This window comes from Macrobrachium nipponense, chromosome 3 (genome assembly GCF_015104395.2).
Source record: "Macrobrachium nipponense isolate FS-2020 chromosome 3, ASM1510439v2, whole genome shotgun sequence".
NCBI lineage: Eukaryota > Metazoa > Arthropoda > Malacostraca > Decapoda > Palaemonidae > Macrobrachium > Macrobrachium nipponense.
The window spans coordinates 52,234,225-52,251,154 of record NC_087202.1 but is presented as its reverse complement, the minus strand read 5'-3'; the positions used below and the strand labels follow the sequence as shown (position 1 = coordinate 52,251,154).

Genomic DNA, 16,930 nt, shown 5'->3' with positions numbered 1-16,930 from the left:
GGAAATAAAAATGAAGTAAAATTAATACTACATGAGACCCTCTTTAGTAGAATAAGTGGTATCATTATTTTGATATTAAAGGTTCTGTCCACATAAGCACACACAGATAAGTTAAAGTACTGAAGTCAAATGGTGTTTTGTCATCTAAGGATATATAAAAGCACACCATGTGGCATTTTGTCCATTTATATACATGCGTAAGAGTATTAATTTGATGTAGTGCTTTTGCATTTTGGATGCATGCATAAAACTACTCATGCCATGTAGTATTTTGTTACGTTAGACCCTAAACCCCTAAAGGGTTGAGAAATCTCAGTTCCTATCCTAATGCTGTCTTTTTCCAAGTTCTTATTTGTACAAATCCGTTTTACTTTATATAATTCTGAAGATACATGGCTTGAAACTAAAGTTACTGTACAATCCTCTCCTTGTGTAGTTCATGAAAGGTGATTAAGCATAATGCAAGTTGGGTGAGAGTTGGCTAATTTGTGTTGTAAGAGAATGAGATTCAGGTGGTTTGTTTTCTAACAAACTAGTTTCTGTTATGTTGTGATTTTGAATCACCTATTTTTCTGAAATGTCCACATCCTGAAAGATCTGAAAAGCACTATTAATTCTTGTATATTGGGTTCAATTGTGAATGATTTAATTCTGAGTTGTCTTGCAGTTGCCATCCAAATTACAAATTAATTATTCTTGATATTAATTTATTTACTTGTAGTATTTCATTGCCTCTGAAATTTTACCCACACAGTTTTTTTTAAGCATACTTATATTCCAGATAACAGCATTATGCATGTTATAAATTCTGTTACAAGTCTCCTGTTTTTGCAAGAATGAAAACTGTGGTAACTCGTAAGTGAATTGCGACTGTACAGTTAAGTTCTGGTATAGTAAATTTACAGAAATATACCAAAACTTTATGGCTTTGCAACAACATTACTGTTTTCTTACTGTAATCAGCTTTGAGTAATGCTTCTAATTCCAGGTTTATGGTACATATTCATAATTTTTACCCATGTCTAATATATCATGGGTCATTAATTATGTCTCAATTAAGGAGACTTACCAGACTTTATTCAGTAGACAACTGTCTGGATTTCAGTAGTGGGAATGGAAATTTAGAGTAGTTGTACTATTTCTAAAGATCATGTTTATAGAGAAAAGATAGCATTCAGTAGTAAATACTTACTAACTACAGATTCGTTTAATGAATAAATTCAATTTCAGTATAGTCGACCCCCGCCTATTTGCAGTTCAGTATTCACGGATTCACCTTTTCGCAGATTTCTGTGGAACAAACTCCATCCAAATTATTTGCGGAAAATTTGCCTATTTGCGGATTTTTTCAAAAAGAATATTGAAAAAATTCGTTAATTATTTTAATCTTATTTTCATGACTAAATACCTTTTTTATGATAATTTTTTTTTACTAATTTTCAAATATTATTATTAATGCAAACAGCAAAATATCTTCTCATTAGTATTTTGTATATTTTTTCAATGCATATTTAAATATTTAAGCACAGTACTTAACTGTTCCCTGAACTTGAGAATGTACCTATGTTGCCCTTATCTAATGTATATATTAAAAGAAAAGAGTAAGGCTTGAATACTTTATGAAAGAAAATATGCATGCTTGAATATAGGGGTAACTTGATTAGTTTTCACCTTTGTAAGAGTAACAGTTGTAGGAATGTTCACACATAGCTGAAAGCCATATATTTTTCATGGTAATGTTGTAAGATGACTTTGAAATGATATTAAAGTGTTTTAGGATGATAGTTTAAGGTATATTTGGTGTCTGAGCTATTAAAATAGGCAGTTATAAGAATTTTTAGAGGTCTCAAGAACTTGTGGATTTCAGCTATTCATTGTCGAGTTGTGGTCCCTAACCCCCGCGAATGCCGGGAGTCGACTGTATTTCAATATCTTAGGCCAACTACATATGTTAAAAATATGAAATCATTAGACCTTAGGAATATCACACACTTAATATTAGAAAGCATTATATGGTAGTACTTACAAAATTTAAAAAACAAACTGTCTTGTATCTCTCTTATTTGTAAATTTGAAAATATTGCACAGTACTGTTCTTAGAGTTTGCCATGATGACAGTCTCCAGTAAATAACTCCCCAAATTCTTTTGTTAGAATACAGTACTGTAAAGTGTATTGCAGAGGTGTAGAATTTTTTCTGTTTCCAAAACATTATTTCAGGTGTTTTTATGCGTTTATTATATCTATGTATGTAGTATCTGCATGGGAGGATAACATATCAAGTTGAAGAACCATTATCTTTTAATGGAGTTTGTGTATAAAAGTGCAGTTGCAGTTTTATGAAATGATGGCCCTACATAACTTTAGATGTAATGCATCAAGAGTGTAAAATGAAATCCACAGATTTTAAAAAATGTAATCCACAAATTTTAAATTTTAGTTAATTTTCCATAAATTTGTAGAAATTATATGGAAAATTATGTTAATATTATGCATTTTACTCCCTAAATGGTTACATATTTTTGTAGGCATCCAAGCAAAATTGGCAATTTGACAACTGACTTTCCACCAACCCTTAGGTGGAAACCTTGATCTATCAGACAGGCATACATTAATCAAATTGTTTAGGAGTTGAACGTTGTCACTGAAATGAACTGTGTTGTATCTTTTCCATGAGGTCTTTTTGGCTAGATAGGTATTGCAAATCAAGCGAATACAGTAGTGTCTTAACTCTGGTAGTTTTAGTAGGTTTTGGGTGTCTAGTTGTAAAGAATGTGATTATTAGACTAAATGTTTGAACTAGAATGCATACTTAGACAACCAGCCTACTGATAAGACAATTGTGGGTGTCCAGTTCAAAGAATGTGCTTCCAGAGTGCTGGCATTTTTAGGATATTGGGTAATAGTCATTCTTTACCGCTGTAAACTTTTAGAATGTTAGACACTGAATACTTGAAGCTAATATACCATACAGCTTACATTGTTTTCAGCTTACGTAATGCCTGTAGTACTCATACTTAACTAAATGTGAGGCATTTCTTGGTACTTGCTATTAATGAAGTGCAGTATACAGGTTTTTGCTTATAGACATGATTAGCACTGTAGTTTTTAGATACTTTTTTGAAGCATGGCATTATTTGAAATGTCTGCTGAATGGGTTTTGCAAAACATATACAAAATCTTTCATGAAGTCACCAAAGATTTACGTGAGATGAGATGAGGACTCCATATATCTGATGCTGACAATTACATTCCATACATAATGCAAGGGAAGATTTCTTCCTAAATATAATAAGGTTTAATGTAAACTTGGAATAAGCTCAAATATATCTGGATACGTACTTTTATTTTCACATGTATGTACATAACATAACAAGCACCCAATTCAATGTGCCCATTATACTTGTTTGTACATTTCTTAGCACATTTGTGATGCTTGGTACTTATCCTATTTATCTACTAACACTACTGCACTATAGTGTTGAGGAAGTATATTCACATTTGGTTTATCATATAAACTTTTTGGATTCTTCCTTGTCTTTTTAGTTCCTAATCACTAGTAGAATCTTTGTTGCCCAATCCAGTGACTGAGAATCTTAATCCCCATGAGGTGATAAACATCTCATGAATAATAACAAGAAATCTGTTGCTTAGTTGCGCCACATTAATTGCACTTTCTGACCACTCGGTGAAAAAGGAAATGTCTCTGCTCCTTGTGATTCAGAATTTATTTAGAATTTGAATCAAATCTTTAACTTGTGAATCAAAGAAGGGAATGGTTCGTTATCTCACTGACATGGTGCATGAGATTAAGTGAAATGTGCTAGTTGAACCCACAAATATTTTTTAATCAATTTGTGGACTAGGAGGTCATGTCACTGCTTTTGTTACAATGTAAATGCTTGAATTTTGTAAACCCTTTATGTTAGAAGCATTTGCTATATACCCATATACCATATACTGTTCCCTTCAGTATAAAAAGTTATACTGTACGGCATACATGTTTTGCATGAAAAATATTTGTGAACTATATTCTTTGGGCACAAGTAGTTCACATTTCAGACTGCAGGCTAGGACTATAGGATGTCAGCTGAAATTCTTCAACACAAATATGTTATAAGACTGGTACTTTGTTGGTGTCTTATACATAAACACAAAATATCAATACTTTATTATATACATATTGTTTCTATATAATGTTTATATCAGTGCAAGTATGTTTATGAAAACAATCATCCTCTAATTTTGTATTCATAATTGTTTATATTATTAAGAAGGTATTTAAACGTTTGTACATACATTTACTTAAACATGCTGAGTTCTGTCAATGAACTGCTGTTAACCTAGAGAATGGACTTCTCTTGTGTCTTGTAAGACATATACTGTATACTTATTGGCTGCTCTACTGGAATGCAGTATTGAATTAAAAGAGGTACTACAATGGACACAAGAAATAGCTATCTCATCATCAGGAATTAATATTACAGCAACTAAAGCCCTGTTATGCTGTTATGTATTTTGTATCCATAACGTATTGTATTAAAATATATGTGCATGTTTCATAATATTTAGTACTTGTGCCTTTGGAACATATCTAGTTACATTATTACATTCCAGAATTGAAGAAGTATATATGGCCATGGTGTTTAGAGGAGTTCAGAATAGTTTTATCCTCACTGCCTGTGGTAATGCTTTTGATAAGAGCAGTAGACATGCTTCATGAAAGCCTTGGCAGTAGTTACTAATAAGGTAAAATAGTCATGGAATTATTACAACCCTAAGAATGTATGATCTTAAGTACTGATGCATTGTATTTATTATGTCTTCCACCAGTATTGCATTCCAGTTTTAAAGTACAGTGTATGCCTTAGTCTAGGTAAGAGTACAGGGGTCCCTATTTTCTTACTGGCCCAGGTCTCTTCAGGTAGAGAATAAGCATGTTAAAAGTTCATGGGTTCAATCTGAGACTAGTTGAAGTTTGAATAAATAAAAAAAAAGGTTCCACAATTATGTAAAATATATATGATTCCAAAATAGTAATGTTCATTACAAATTATTTCAAAAATTTTCCACTTTCCGAGGACTTAATCTTTAGGTTATGTAGAGTAGTTTGATTTACTTCATCAATGAGGGAAGGAATCTAATGTTGTTAATGAATAAGAGCTTCATATTTTTGAATGTCACCAGTCAATACAAAGCTTGTTTGTGTTGTTAGGATTAAATCAATAGGATTTTGATGGAAGCTATGAAATACTGTAAATTTTGACAAATACTGTATGCTTAATATTTGGATTTAACTTACTGTACTTTTATATAATGTGTGACCTTTATTTCATATACCTGCTTAGTTATTTTATATCTTTAAGAAATACAATAAACCGTAGGTATGATCAGAAGCTCAAGGCTGCCACTTTCAGTAAAATGTGCGTTAATAATAATAATAGCCTTATTCATACTAGCCCTGGTAGCTCAAAGGTTAGTGTAATGGGTGTCATCTGATTTTTTTTTTTCTTTTTGGGTGGCACCTGGGATAGGTAACTTCAGTGCTGGATCTGTATTGAATTGGGAGTTTGCTCTTAAACATGTATGGAATAATTATAGTAGCATATAGATACCCTTTCTGTGTGGTCATAAAATCTTATCAGCTTCCGAAAGTGTAGATGAACATTTAGCCTAGTTGTAAACAATGTAAAGATCTGGAGGTTACTATGTTTTACTGATTGTTATTTACTCTCATAGAGTAAACTGTATTTTGAATTTTAATCAGAACTTCTAAAGAGGTTTATCTCTCGCTCATGATACTACTGTGTTCTGAATGGTTCTGTGAAAGAGTTTATTTATTTTTTAATTTATTGACTGTCATAAGTCAGCACTGCCTTACACCATTCATTGAAATAAAAGTCCAGTTTCACACACATAATGAATAATGCCATTGTATGAATTTATGCATGTGATTCCGAATAAAGTAACATAGATATTACTGCGGTTTATTTCATTTTTCTTACTGGTACTGCACTATGAACCTGAATTTAGCAATTTTCCTCTTTATTAACTGGTACTCAGTGGCCCTAAGGATACTAATATAGTTTCTTTTTGCTTAATTGCAAAATTAGCTATAATTTTATACATATGGCAATTGTCTTTTTGTGCTAATGGAATACATACCATTGATGATAGTTGCTTTTTTAAAGGATCTTTAATGTTCAGAAATGACTTCATTTTTCATTATATAAATAGCAAAAAATATTTTTAAGTAATGAATAAGGATTTATTTCATCCTCAATGCTGAAGAGAAAACTATAATCATATTATGCTGCACTAAACAAAAAGTATCCTCCATCAAAATTGTGCATGGTAAAATGGATACAGAAAGTCTTCCAGTCTACAGAATTCTAGGTATGACAATCACTTCATTGTGACTTGGTATTGTATGTTATGGTTCTTTAAGACAAACATTTTTACATTAGTTTCACAGGTTTATGGAATGATAACCTTTGGAGAGGAGTCTCCACCCTATATGCATATAAGGGCATTGATAATGTCTTAGAAATAATAAAAGAAGTCCAATAATCTTTGATGAAGAATTTCGAGAAATAATCAGATAAAGCAACTGATGATTATGTGCTCAGGTGAAAGCAGCTTGACCTCTTCTTTGAAAGTTAAAAAAATCACAGTGTGCAGAACAGTTCATGGAAGAGATTCATGTAGCTGATGAAAGTTTAGTCAATCAAAGCAACATGACCTTGCTTCCACAAATAAAGGAAATGCAATTAAAAAATGGTGTTTTTTGTAGTAAGCCCTAGACATATCTAATATAGTAAATAACATTATTCAAATGATCTTTTAAATAGTTCCTAGAAAATAAAAAACATGAAATCCTACACTGACTTACTTTCTTCCTTCCTTTATGGTTAGCTTACAATAATGAAAACCAGTTATAAAAAAAGAGGCTCCCAACTTTCACCAAATTACAAATAATAGAAAATAAAAAAATTATTCTAAATTCCAACAATCAAAATTTCAACAGCAAATTATACTGCATGAACTTGAAGTCTTGATCTCTGTACTAAAATTTCAAAGCATTTTCCTAAAAAAGTGGTGTACTACAGTCTGTCTACAGATTTGTTGCTCAGATAAAATGTAATTTGTTTCTACAGCAAATATCTTGTGGTTCCAGTGACCAGTCTGTCAGTTGTAACTATGGCACCTAAAATGGAAAAAACATCTTGATATCAAAGGCTTGCTGTTATAACACTCCCTTGAAATGGACATCTTTATTGGGTAAGAGTCTGTTTTTCTCACACATTTAATGGACATCTTTATTGGGGAAGAGTGTCTTTGTTTTTCTCACACATTTAGCATAGCAACGTGGCCATGATAAGGAGTAAAATGAGCAGATTATATAAAATTAAAAAATGGAGAACTCAACATTGTAAAAAAATAAATAGGTATCTTTATATCAACGTTGGAAGCCATGTTTTGAAAATCTGAATAAAGTAAATTAACATGATCTGCCAGATTTTGATTAAAAAAAAGGGGGATCCAAAATACACCACAATCTGATAAAGGAAGAAAAACAATAAGTAGAGTGGGAAAAGATCCTTACAGTGAAGAAATACAGAGGATAAATAGACGCACAGCACAACAGTTTGGAAATTACAGAGGAATAAAGCGCCTCAGTAGCGTGGTTGGTATGGTGTTGGCGTCCCACCTCGGTGGTCGCGAGTTCGATTCTCGGCCATTCCATTGAGGAATGAGAGATGTGTATTTCTGGTGATAGAAGTTCACTCTTGACGTGGTTCGGAAGGTACGTAAAGCCGTTGGTCCCGTTGCTGAATAACCACTGGTTCCATGCAACGTAAAAACACCATACAAACAAACAATACAGCGGAATAAGGCTAAGCATGCTATGAAAATATTGAAAAATAAGGAAGAAGTACAGACAGCCAAAGGAGTTATGATCAGGTAACTAAAGAAAGAAGTACTGTGTGAACAGGTACATTATACTAACTGAATTGATAAACTTGGCCTTTGGAAACTGTTTATAGATTTGGAGATTAATGAGTATTTCATAAATTCAAACATACCAATCCCAAACTATGCAATTCTTTGCCCAGGCAGCAGACTTTCATTGCTACGTATGATGAGAGTAATCATTATGTGATAACTCAGTTTTTATCTTGTCTCTCAATACAGCCACTATACTCTGTTTTTTTTCATCTGTCCATCCACCTGTGGTGTTTTTGTATGGTAACACTGCGTCCCGGGATTTAGATAGTTACATTCAGCTTACATTCAACGATTATAATAATATCCTATTTCGAATATTAATGGTGTAATTCGCATACAGTAAATTATTAAAACACTTTTCAGTTGCAAATGTACACTCAGATATCCTTTTATTTACCTAAAACTTACAAATAGCGTAACTATCTAAAGCCCGGGACGCAGTGTTACCATACAAAAACACCACAGGCGGATGGACAGATGAAAAGAAACAGTATAGGTAAGCGTACAGGAAAGGTGTAAGATATCCATCGTCTTAATTTCCCTGGCTATGCACTCTGTTTACACACACACACACACACACACACACACACAATATATATATATATATATATATATATATATATATATATATATATATATACAATATATGGTCCCGAGGAGGAAATTGAAACGACAAAGTGCAAGGTCTCTCACCTTTATTCTAAGGCTTTTTAAGGCAACCGAAGTTGCTTTAAGACGCCCTAAAGTGTAAATGAAAAGTCATGTACACCGCTATTCAATTTCCTTGTGGCCATATGTTCTTTATACATTTTATACTGCGTTTATACATATCTAAAAGCACGTGTATATATATATATATATATATATAAATATATATATATATGTATATATACTATATAACTATGTGTATGTATATCACACACACACTAAATATACATATATATATATATATATATGGATATATATATATATATATATATATATATTATATATATATATTATATTATATATATTACTCTAATAAAATGAGCCCATAAAAACGCCAAAATATAGAGAAAAAATAATATATTTCAGACTGCCGACTCTCTCTTCAGGTAAAAGAGAGAAACAGCAGTCTCTGAAATATAGTATTTTCTCTCTGTATGTTGGCGTTTTTATGGGCTCCTTTTATTAGATGGAGTTCTGTTGTAACAGAACATTTTTACCAGTCATATATATGTAATGTGGTGTGTGTGTGTGTGTGTGTGTGTGTGTGTGTGTGTGTGCAAACATATAAAATGTAGTATCATGCTATGAAAAGTACACAAAAAAGAGCATAAGTTGTAGCTCAGCTCAGTGGAATTTTTTGATGCAACTAACTCTGGAGTGAGATTCAGTGTGCAAACAAATGTACAATTTCATAAAGGAAAGACTTGAAGCTATAGTGAAACACACTGTTCAGTTCCTGCATCACTTCATGGTTGTATATACAAAACTTCAAGGGAAACTCGATCACGACTCCACGAGTGTGGCATTGTAAACAATCCTTGTGACGATAAAGGAAAAAAAAGTTTGTTCTTGTAAATCGTTTAAATACATGAAAGTTAGCTTTTATTTTTTTTTATCAAAGATCTCTAACAAAATCGTGCACAATGCTATTTGAGTTCATACGAAATACATCTAAATATTCCTGGTCTAATTTTTGTTTGTAACAGATAGGTACTATAGCGCCAATTAATTTCACTTATGGATATTAGAGGTATGGAAAAGACTTCAGTACTACTACGAACAGTGATGTTAATCAAATTATAACGCCGCACTACTCCGAAGCGCATTTGCATTGTCCTTTGTCTTACCTAATTTTGATTACTTATTTTTCCCTCGTTCTTTACTCCAGTAAATACAAGTATTTCTAAGTTTACTAAGTTGTTTATATCTATTCTAAGGTTACTGCCCAATGTAAATTACCGTATTTCTGTTTATTTCTATTTCATTCGTGGGTCTTCTATTCTCTGGAAAGTTGCTTTTGAGGTTGCGCATAAGAATGAATTAACATTTCGAATGAAAATAAAATGGCAAATGCTTCTAAGTCACTGCGCGCTTGGAGAAGAACAAGAAGTAACCTCAGACTGCTGATGGAAAGAAGAGAATAAAAAGTTCAATATATATAATATATCTATATAGATCTATATAGATATATATATATATATATAGATATAAATATATATGTATATATATATATAATATATATATAGATATATATATCATAATATATATATATAGATTATATATTATATAAATATATGTATTATTATCTATTATATAGAATATATATATTATATATATTAATATATATAATATAAATTATAATATATTATATATATATAGATCATATATATATATATATGTATCATATATATATATTATATATATATATTATGATATATATATATATATATATATATTATATAAGATGTATATATTCTTCTCCGATATCAACCCGATAATGAGTTTGCAACAAAGGAGAGCCAAAAGAAGAAAGAAGACAGCCTCACGACCAGAAAGGGCAAAAGATGACGATGTGAGGTACCGCTAGAAAATATGTTACACAGATAGAGTTGAGAGATGTGCCCCGAAGGACCTTTTTCCCGAAGGGCGGAGGCGGTCTCCAGACGAAGAAGACCTTGACGATCCTTGCGTAATCTCCAACTTGGTAACTTCCATCGTCGTTATCACCTTTCCTCTGTTGCCTCTCGCTGGACGGCAGAAGGGCGTCGCTGTCGATTTCGTCTTCAGTGATGGAGGCCTTGACATTTGGCGCTCTGATATTTTTTCCTTGGGGACTCTCCTTCTCCATCTCGGGCGGCCGAGAGAACGGGACCGCTCCGCGTGCGCTGTTTTGGATCCGGATGACACGTTGCCGACATTATGGATTTTCCTCCATTTCGGTTCTGTTCCCCCCAAGTAGATTGTGAATCATAATGTAAGTATCATCACTACTAATGCTACAACAAGTGGTAGTAATAACAATAATAACAAATAAAAAGTTACTCGGCGCTTAGAGAATTATAATAATGATATGAAGAAGACCGAAATCAAGAAAATACTGTTCGACGTCCAGGGAACACAATCTGTAGGAATGCCTCAACATCTTTTCCTTATAATGTCCAGGAAAAGAAAAGAAAAAAAATTCAGTCACATAAAATAATTTCCAAGGTTGTAGGAAGTTTAAAAAATAAGTTTACTGGATTTCTTAACTTGGAATTCGTGATGAAGGGGTTACAAGACCCCTTCATCACGAATTCCAAGTTAAGAAAGCCAGTTTGTTAAGAATAAGTCATATTCTTGTCATTTTAAGAGGCTGGAATACCACGTTAGACATTTACGCTTTGTTTCCATTATTCTGCTGTTTCTCCTTTCGTTAATGTTTAGAATTATATCTTTGTTGATTGGTTACTCCTAATTATTTGCTATTTCCGTCCATATTCTACTATATATCTCTTCTCTTTGCTCAGTTTTTATTTTTCTTATGTGTTCTGGTCTTTGGAACTTGCTTAGCCGGTTCATCATGGCCTTTTAGGATTGGTTCTAGCGAATATGTCCCCATTTAAAATGAGTCTTATTAAAAAGGATTGCTGTATCAGTTCCATTAATTTTGTATAGAGTCTTCTCTATTTTCCTTATCAAGGATTTCTCAGTATTGCTAAAACTGGCAAGCAACGTGCCAAAGGCGATCGTCAAATCCGGTATAGTCATATTGAATTATATTTATTACTGCTACTACACGTTGTTCTCTCTCTCTCTCTGTCCCTGATTAACGTCCAACAAAAGACATCTCTCAAGGACACTGGGGTTTACCAAATTCCATGCCAGGACTGTGACCAATCTTACATCGGATTTACATGTAAATCACTTCCCTAGAGATTAATACAACACAAACGGTCAGTTAGGTATGGACAACAGAACTCAGCTATTTTCAACCATATAAATGAACATAACCATAGAATAAACTGGAATTTGTCACGTGTAATTTATAGCAGCAACTGCCGGTACAAGAGTCAAATGATGGAATCGGCCTTAATAAAAGAGAGGCAGGTAATGAACATCTCAAAAGGAGCATGGATTTCAGATACGATCGACAAGATTTTCATTCAATCAACGCTTAAGAAGATTAAAGGAAGATTATCAGCGGGGGTGACCTAAATTGGCTTGCCGGTGGATGGACCTCTTGGTATGAATACCACCTTTCTGTAAACTTTTCTCATTCATCTACCTGAAGAGGGAGACAGCAGCCTCTGAAATATAGTACTTTTCACTCTATATTTTGGTGTTTTTATGGGCTCCTTTTATTAGATGGAATTCTGTTGTAACAGAACATTTTTACCAGTCATATATATATATATATATATATATATATATATATATATATATATATATATATAGTGGTAAAAAGCCTCATATGTGGGTATAGGAAGCGGCTGGCGTTCAGAAAAATTTCTTCAAGTGGTTCAGCCTTGATTCAGCTATTAAAGTACGATTTTGGGAGTGGATGTTTCTCCTGCAGCCTATTGAATGAAACGTCTCTCTGGTGCTTTAAATATTGAAACCTACATACATACACGCACCTACACGCACGCGCGCACACACACATATATATACACGTATAAATATATATATCATTAATGTCTGGCTGGTTACGCACGCAAAATTTGGGAATATAAACGTCCGTCATCCCTTTTATTTTCTAGCGCCATTTGTCTAATGGCACGTGGACCGTTTCAGAACCATTTCCTGAAACATCCTTATCGCAGTGTCGATCGACTGATGGTATTTGTAAGTTGGCGTCTAAATAAGGATATAAGGACCGTCCCTGACATCGCTCTTCGTCACGTAAACTAAATATCATCGTCCTCAGTGACACTAGAATTACTTTGAAGGACGTCAGCATAAGCTACATTTCTTTCCTCTACCTACAACTCTTGTTGAGGAATTTGCTGAATATTACCGACGTGCTTTACCGCAAAGTTCCATTTAAATTTCACTATTTTTAATGTTACATATATTAAACACACATGCCCTCTCTCACACACTCGTATATTTATATAATGTATGTATAAATTCATGTGTGTGCGTGAGAGAGAGCTTGTATGTTATATATATATATATATATACATATATATATATATATATTATATATATATATATATATATATATATATATATATATATATAAAGAAGATGACATTTATTATTAAGGAACCGACGGGAATTTAACCCTGAAATAATTTATACACATACACACACACATATATATATAATACATGAGGGCTACATAATGACCTCTTAATAACTGGGCTTTCAAATACTAAATAATATGAATTCTTTTGAGAATCCGAATGAAAATGAAATGAAGAATTTTTTATTTTTCATTATCCTGCGGGGCTTCGAATCATGGTACTTAGGAGAAATGCGGTAAGCGCCTGTACCAATGTGCATTATCCTCTGGTAAGGTGCGACTCGAGAAAAATCAAGGCAAATCTTCAATACTAATAGTTGCAATTTTCATTCTCCAAGCTGTTGTGTTGATCTTAATATCTCTTATAATCTAGAATTGAGTCAGCAAACAAAGTGAAAAATGAAAATGAAAACGTGTATAGTCATAGAATTTACGACACTTTGAGAGAGAGAGAGAGAGAGAGAGAGAGAGAGAGAGAGAGAGAGAGAGAGAGAACACCGATTAAGGAAAAAATTTACGGAAAGCTGCAAATAGTTTTGACGGTTTTGGCAGCCATCTTGAAAAAAATGGCGGCCAAAAAGTTCTTTGTATGTACCTTGCTTAACACTGACTTTAGAGGAAAAGTGTTTATATAACAACTATTCTACAAACTAATTTCTACAAAAGATGTTCATAATTTTTTTTTTCGTACGTTTTAATGCTGAGGTGAGCAAAAATCGTGCAATTTTGGCTCTACGGACGTAATATCGCTCGTAAAGTTATTTCAAACGATATATTAAATCGTTTATCAAGTTCTTGCACTAATTTTAGTTTTTTTTTTTTTTTTTTTCACAGAGTATGAACGATGACTGTTCACCTGCTATTTGTCCTTCATGTTATCTGGAAAATGGCTTCATCAGGGAAACGCCTCATTCGTGAAGGCTTACTTTCTGAGTGAGTCACTTCGTGAGGTTAAGGAAAAAGGTTTAAGAACAAGGATAGACTACAGTATTTAATGAAGAGATGGAAAGCATTCTCAGGTAGAGGGACTGAAATGTGTCAAAGTGCACGGAAAATGTAGGAAAGTGTACACGAAAGAAAGAATTGCTGAAGCTTTTCAATCAAGACAAAACCTCTACAGATCCCAAACTATTTCTGAGATGTCAAGACTCGCATTTTGATTTTCTTCATGACTATCTAATTTGTGGTGAAGATGCATCTGATGACTGATGTATAACTGGGCAAAAAAACTGTAAGTGATCGTGAGACTGTGCACCGTGTAGAGACTTCATATTAAGGACACTATTTTGAAAGTGAGCGAGAAAAGGAATGATGACTTAGGTAAAACAGTCAATAACCGTGTACGTAATATAGTTGATTTAGTTGCTGCAGAGGCAGGTATCACTCAAAATGTATGAGGAAGTTTTATACAACGTTTCAGGGGCAATGAATCATTCTTTGATTATTTTGTGGAAAATAGAGAAGAGAGTCAATTTTCTTTCAGTGAAATTTCTTAAACATATGACGGGGAGCCGCTAAATGAGAAAATAAAATTTGAACTGATGCTTAAGTATGGAGAAGACACTTGCAACGGTAAACATAGACAGAAAACCAGTGGTGTGTTTTCGCGACACGGGCAACAAAATTCTATCTGGCACATTGCATGCAAATGACAGGAGTAAAGTGAGAATGAGGAGCGACTTGGGATAGTGGAAACAGCTGCAACCATAATTGCTGAGGATATTAGGTCACAGATCTATGAGGTCATTGGAGCAGCACGTGCAGGAAACTGGCAATTACCCCTTGAAACAACCCAAAAGATGCTACCACATTTCCATGCTAGCGATCACTTTCTGAATGCAAAGTCTGCTCGCCTGTACCCGCAAGACATGTTTGATCTCAAAAAGTGCATCACCCATAAAGAATGACGAACATGTACAAAGAGGCTATTTCATGATAAGACAGCCAGAAAAGTTTTGGTCTAGGATCTGGTCCGACCATTGAAGTTCTGGAGGACTGACAAACGGCAGAGGTATGACTGATTCAATGGTAACTAAATGGGGGAAAGGAATGTGTACCGTTTTTAAGATCACAGAGAAGATCGAAAAATATTGTGATATTCCTTACAGTACATCAGAACAACATGCAGGTGCTAAAAAATCGCGTATTTCAAGTGACGGTCAAGATCTTCAGCACTTTGTGGAATGATTTTCATCACACCCATCATTTCCCGATTTTGATGGTGTTATGTCAATATGTACAGGATTAACAGAAGATGAAAGAACTAATCCTCATAATGCTTATGAGACTGGAGTTGGTTCAATTCCAAATATTGTTGGCGACAATTTTGTAAAAGTCGAGGTTCATAGTAAGAAAAGAGTCAAACCACTAGAAACTACCATGAAGGGAGTAAGAACTTGAGATTTTGAATGTTCAGTTGATCTTGGGATGTTATTTAGAAGATTTTATATGCTAAGAAATTACAAGAACAATTCAAACAAAACGTTCAGCACGAACCAGCTCCTTATCCCTTGTCAACGTCTGATGAATCTGGAAGGCGCAAAACCCAGAAAACTTCACTTTATGAAGCATTTTCACCTTTATGTGACATTGTGATACAGTTTATGTTGCCAGATAGTAACATGAGTAAGCGCCTTAACCAAATCAGCATTTAGGGTTAACTGGTCCTTTATCACCAAGCTGGAGCAAGTTTTGGTCAGTAACTCGGTGGCTGAAAGCTTATGAAAAAAAAATGAAATTTCATTAGTCAAACGTGACCTAATTTGCATGCCGTTTGAAATTCCAAATTGGTTTTTTCTTTTAAAAGCATGGCCGGGTGGCGTGCGCCAATTTTTCAGTTGGTCCTTCCAATGGTTTTTGAGGAAAAGATGTTTAAAGGCTTTCGAACCTAGTTAAGAGAGTCGCCAGGTCATGCAGCAAATGAAAATTCCGAGATATAAGAATTAAGAGTATTGGCCCTGGGTATTCGCCGGAGGAATACAGAGGTCATTGGTTCAAGCGCTTTACAGATTTGGTCATCTAAGGCTCCCATATAAAAAAAAGACTGCTGTCAAGTCTTGCAAACTGACGAAGGCCAAAGCGCACCAGCTTTTGGTCCTATATTAACTTCGCAAATACCATGAGTTTTGCTTAAATGAGAAAAACCTACTCTACGTTCGCAAAATAATAGGTTTAGAAATAGTCCAATACAATATAGGATAAACTGAACTCACTTCGTCACTTAGAAATCAAGCGGCGGCAAGATGTAAAAATTTAGCCGTGGGTAATTAGCAATATGAACCACACTGTCATTGCTCACATCTGACCTGTATTACCCCACTCGTGCGATCACGCTAAAGTTTTTTTTCATAGTAATTCCTGTTTTTGTCACAAAGAAACACGATTGAAGGACCTTGGCATTTCATCCTGGGACTTCCCCGCCGCGATGCCTCGCCCAGGACAAGCTTTTCACCAACTAAAAGAAAGAAAGAAAGAAAAAAATCTATTTGGCAACAACATATGGACTCCACGGTTCAGATAATTTCATTGTAAACGTGTCTTAAGACTACAGACCTGGACTCGTATGTAGACTGATAAAGGTCTCATTTCTATGGATTTATTACATGAATGTCGACCTTAAGGTCAGAATCGATTTCGTCAGAACGCGGGGTTTGAGCACGATGACTGGCACAAATTTAACTGTAAGAGTCTCATAGAATTCGAAGTC

General features: G+C 33.9%; 1 protein-coding gene across 5 annotated transcripts in view; it reads right to left on the bottom strand.

Moving 5' to 3' along the window:
* Positions 1 to 6,700: 6,700 nt before the first annotated feature.
* The window catches only part of LOC135221775 (caspase-1-like), a 232,076-nt gene continuing 221,846 nt past the window's right edge, over positions 6,701 to 16,930 (bottom strand). For 3 of the 5 annotated variants that reach the window (XM_064259604.1, XM_064259603.1, XM_064259605.1), the window contains one exon: positions 10,494 to 10,939. In XM_064259604.1, the coding sequence (XP_064115674.1) occupies positions 10,593 to 10,939 (347 nt within the window). In that variant the 3' untranslated portion in view covers positions 10,494 to 10,592. Of the gene's footprint in view, positions 7,843 to 10,492; positions 10,940 to 16,930 lie in introns of those variants that run through there. The other 2 variants (XM_064259606.1, XM_064259601.1) reach the window with 2 other exon arrangements.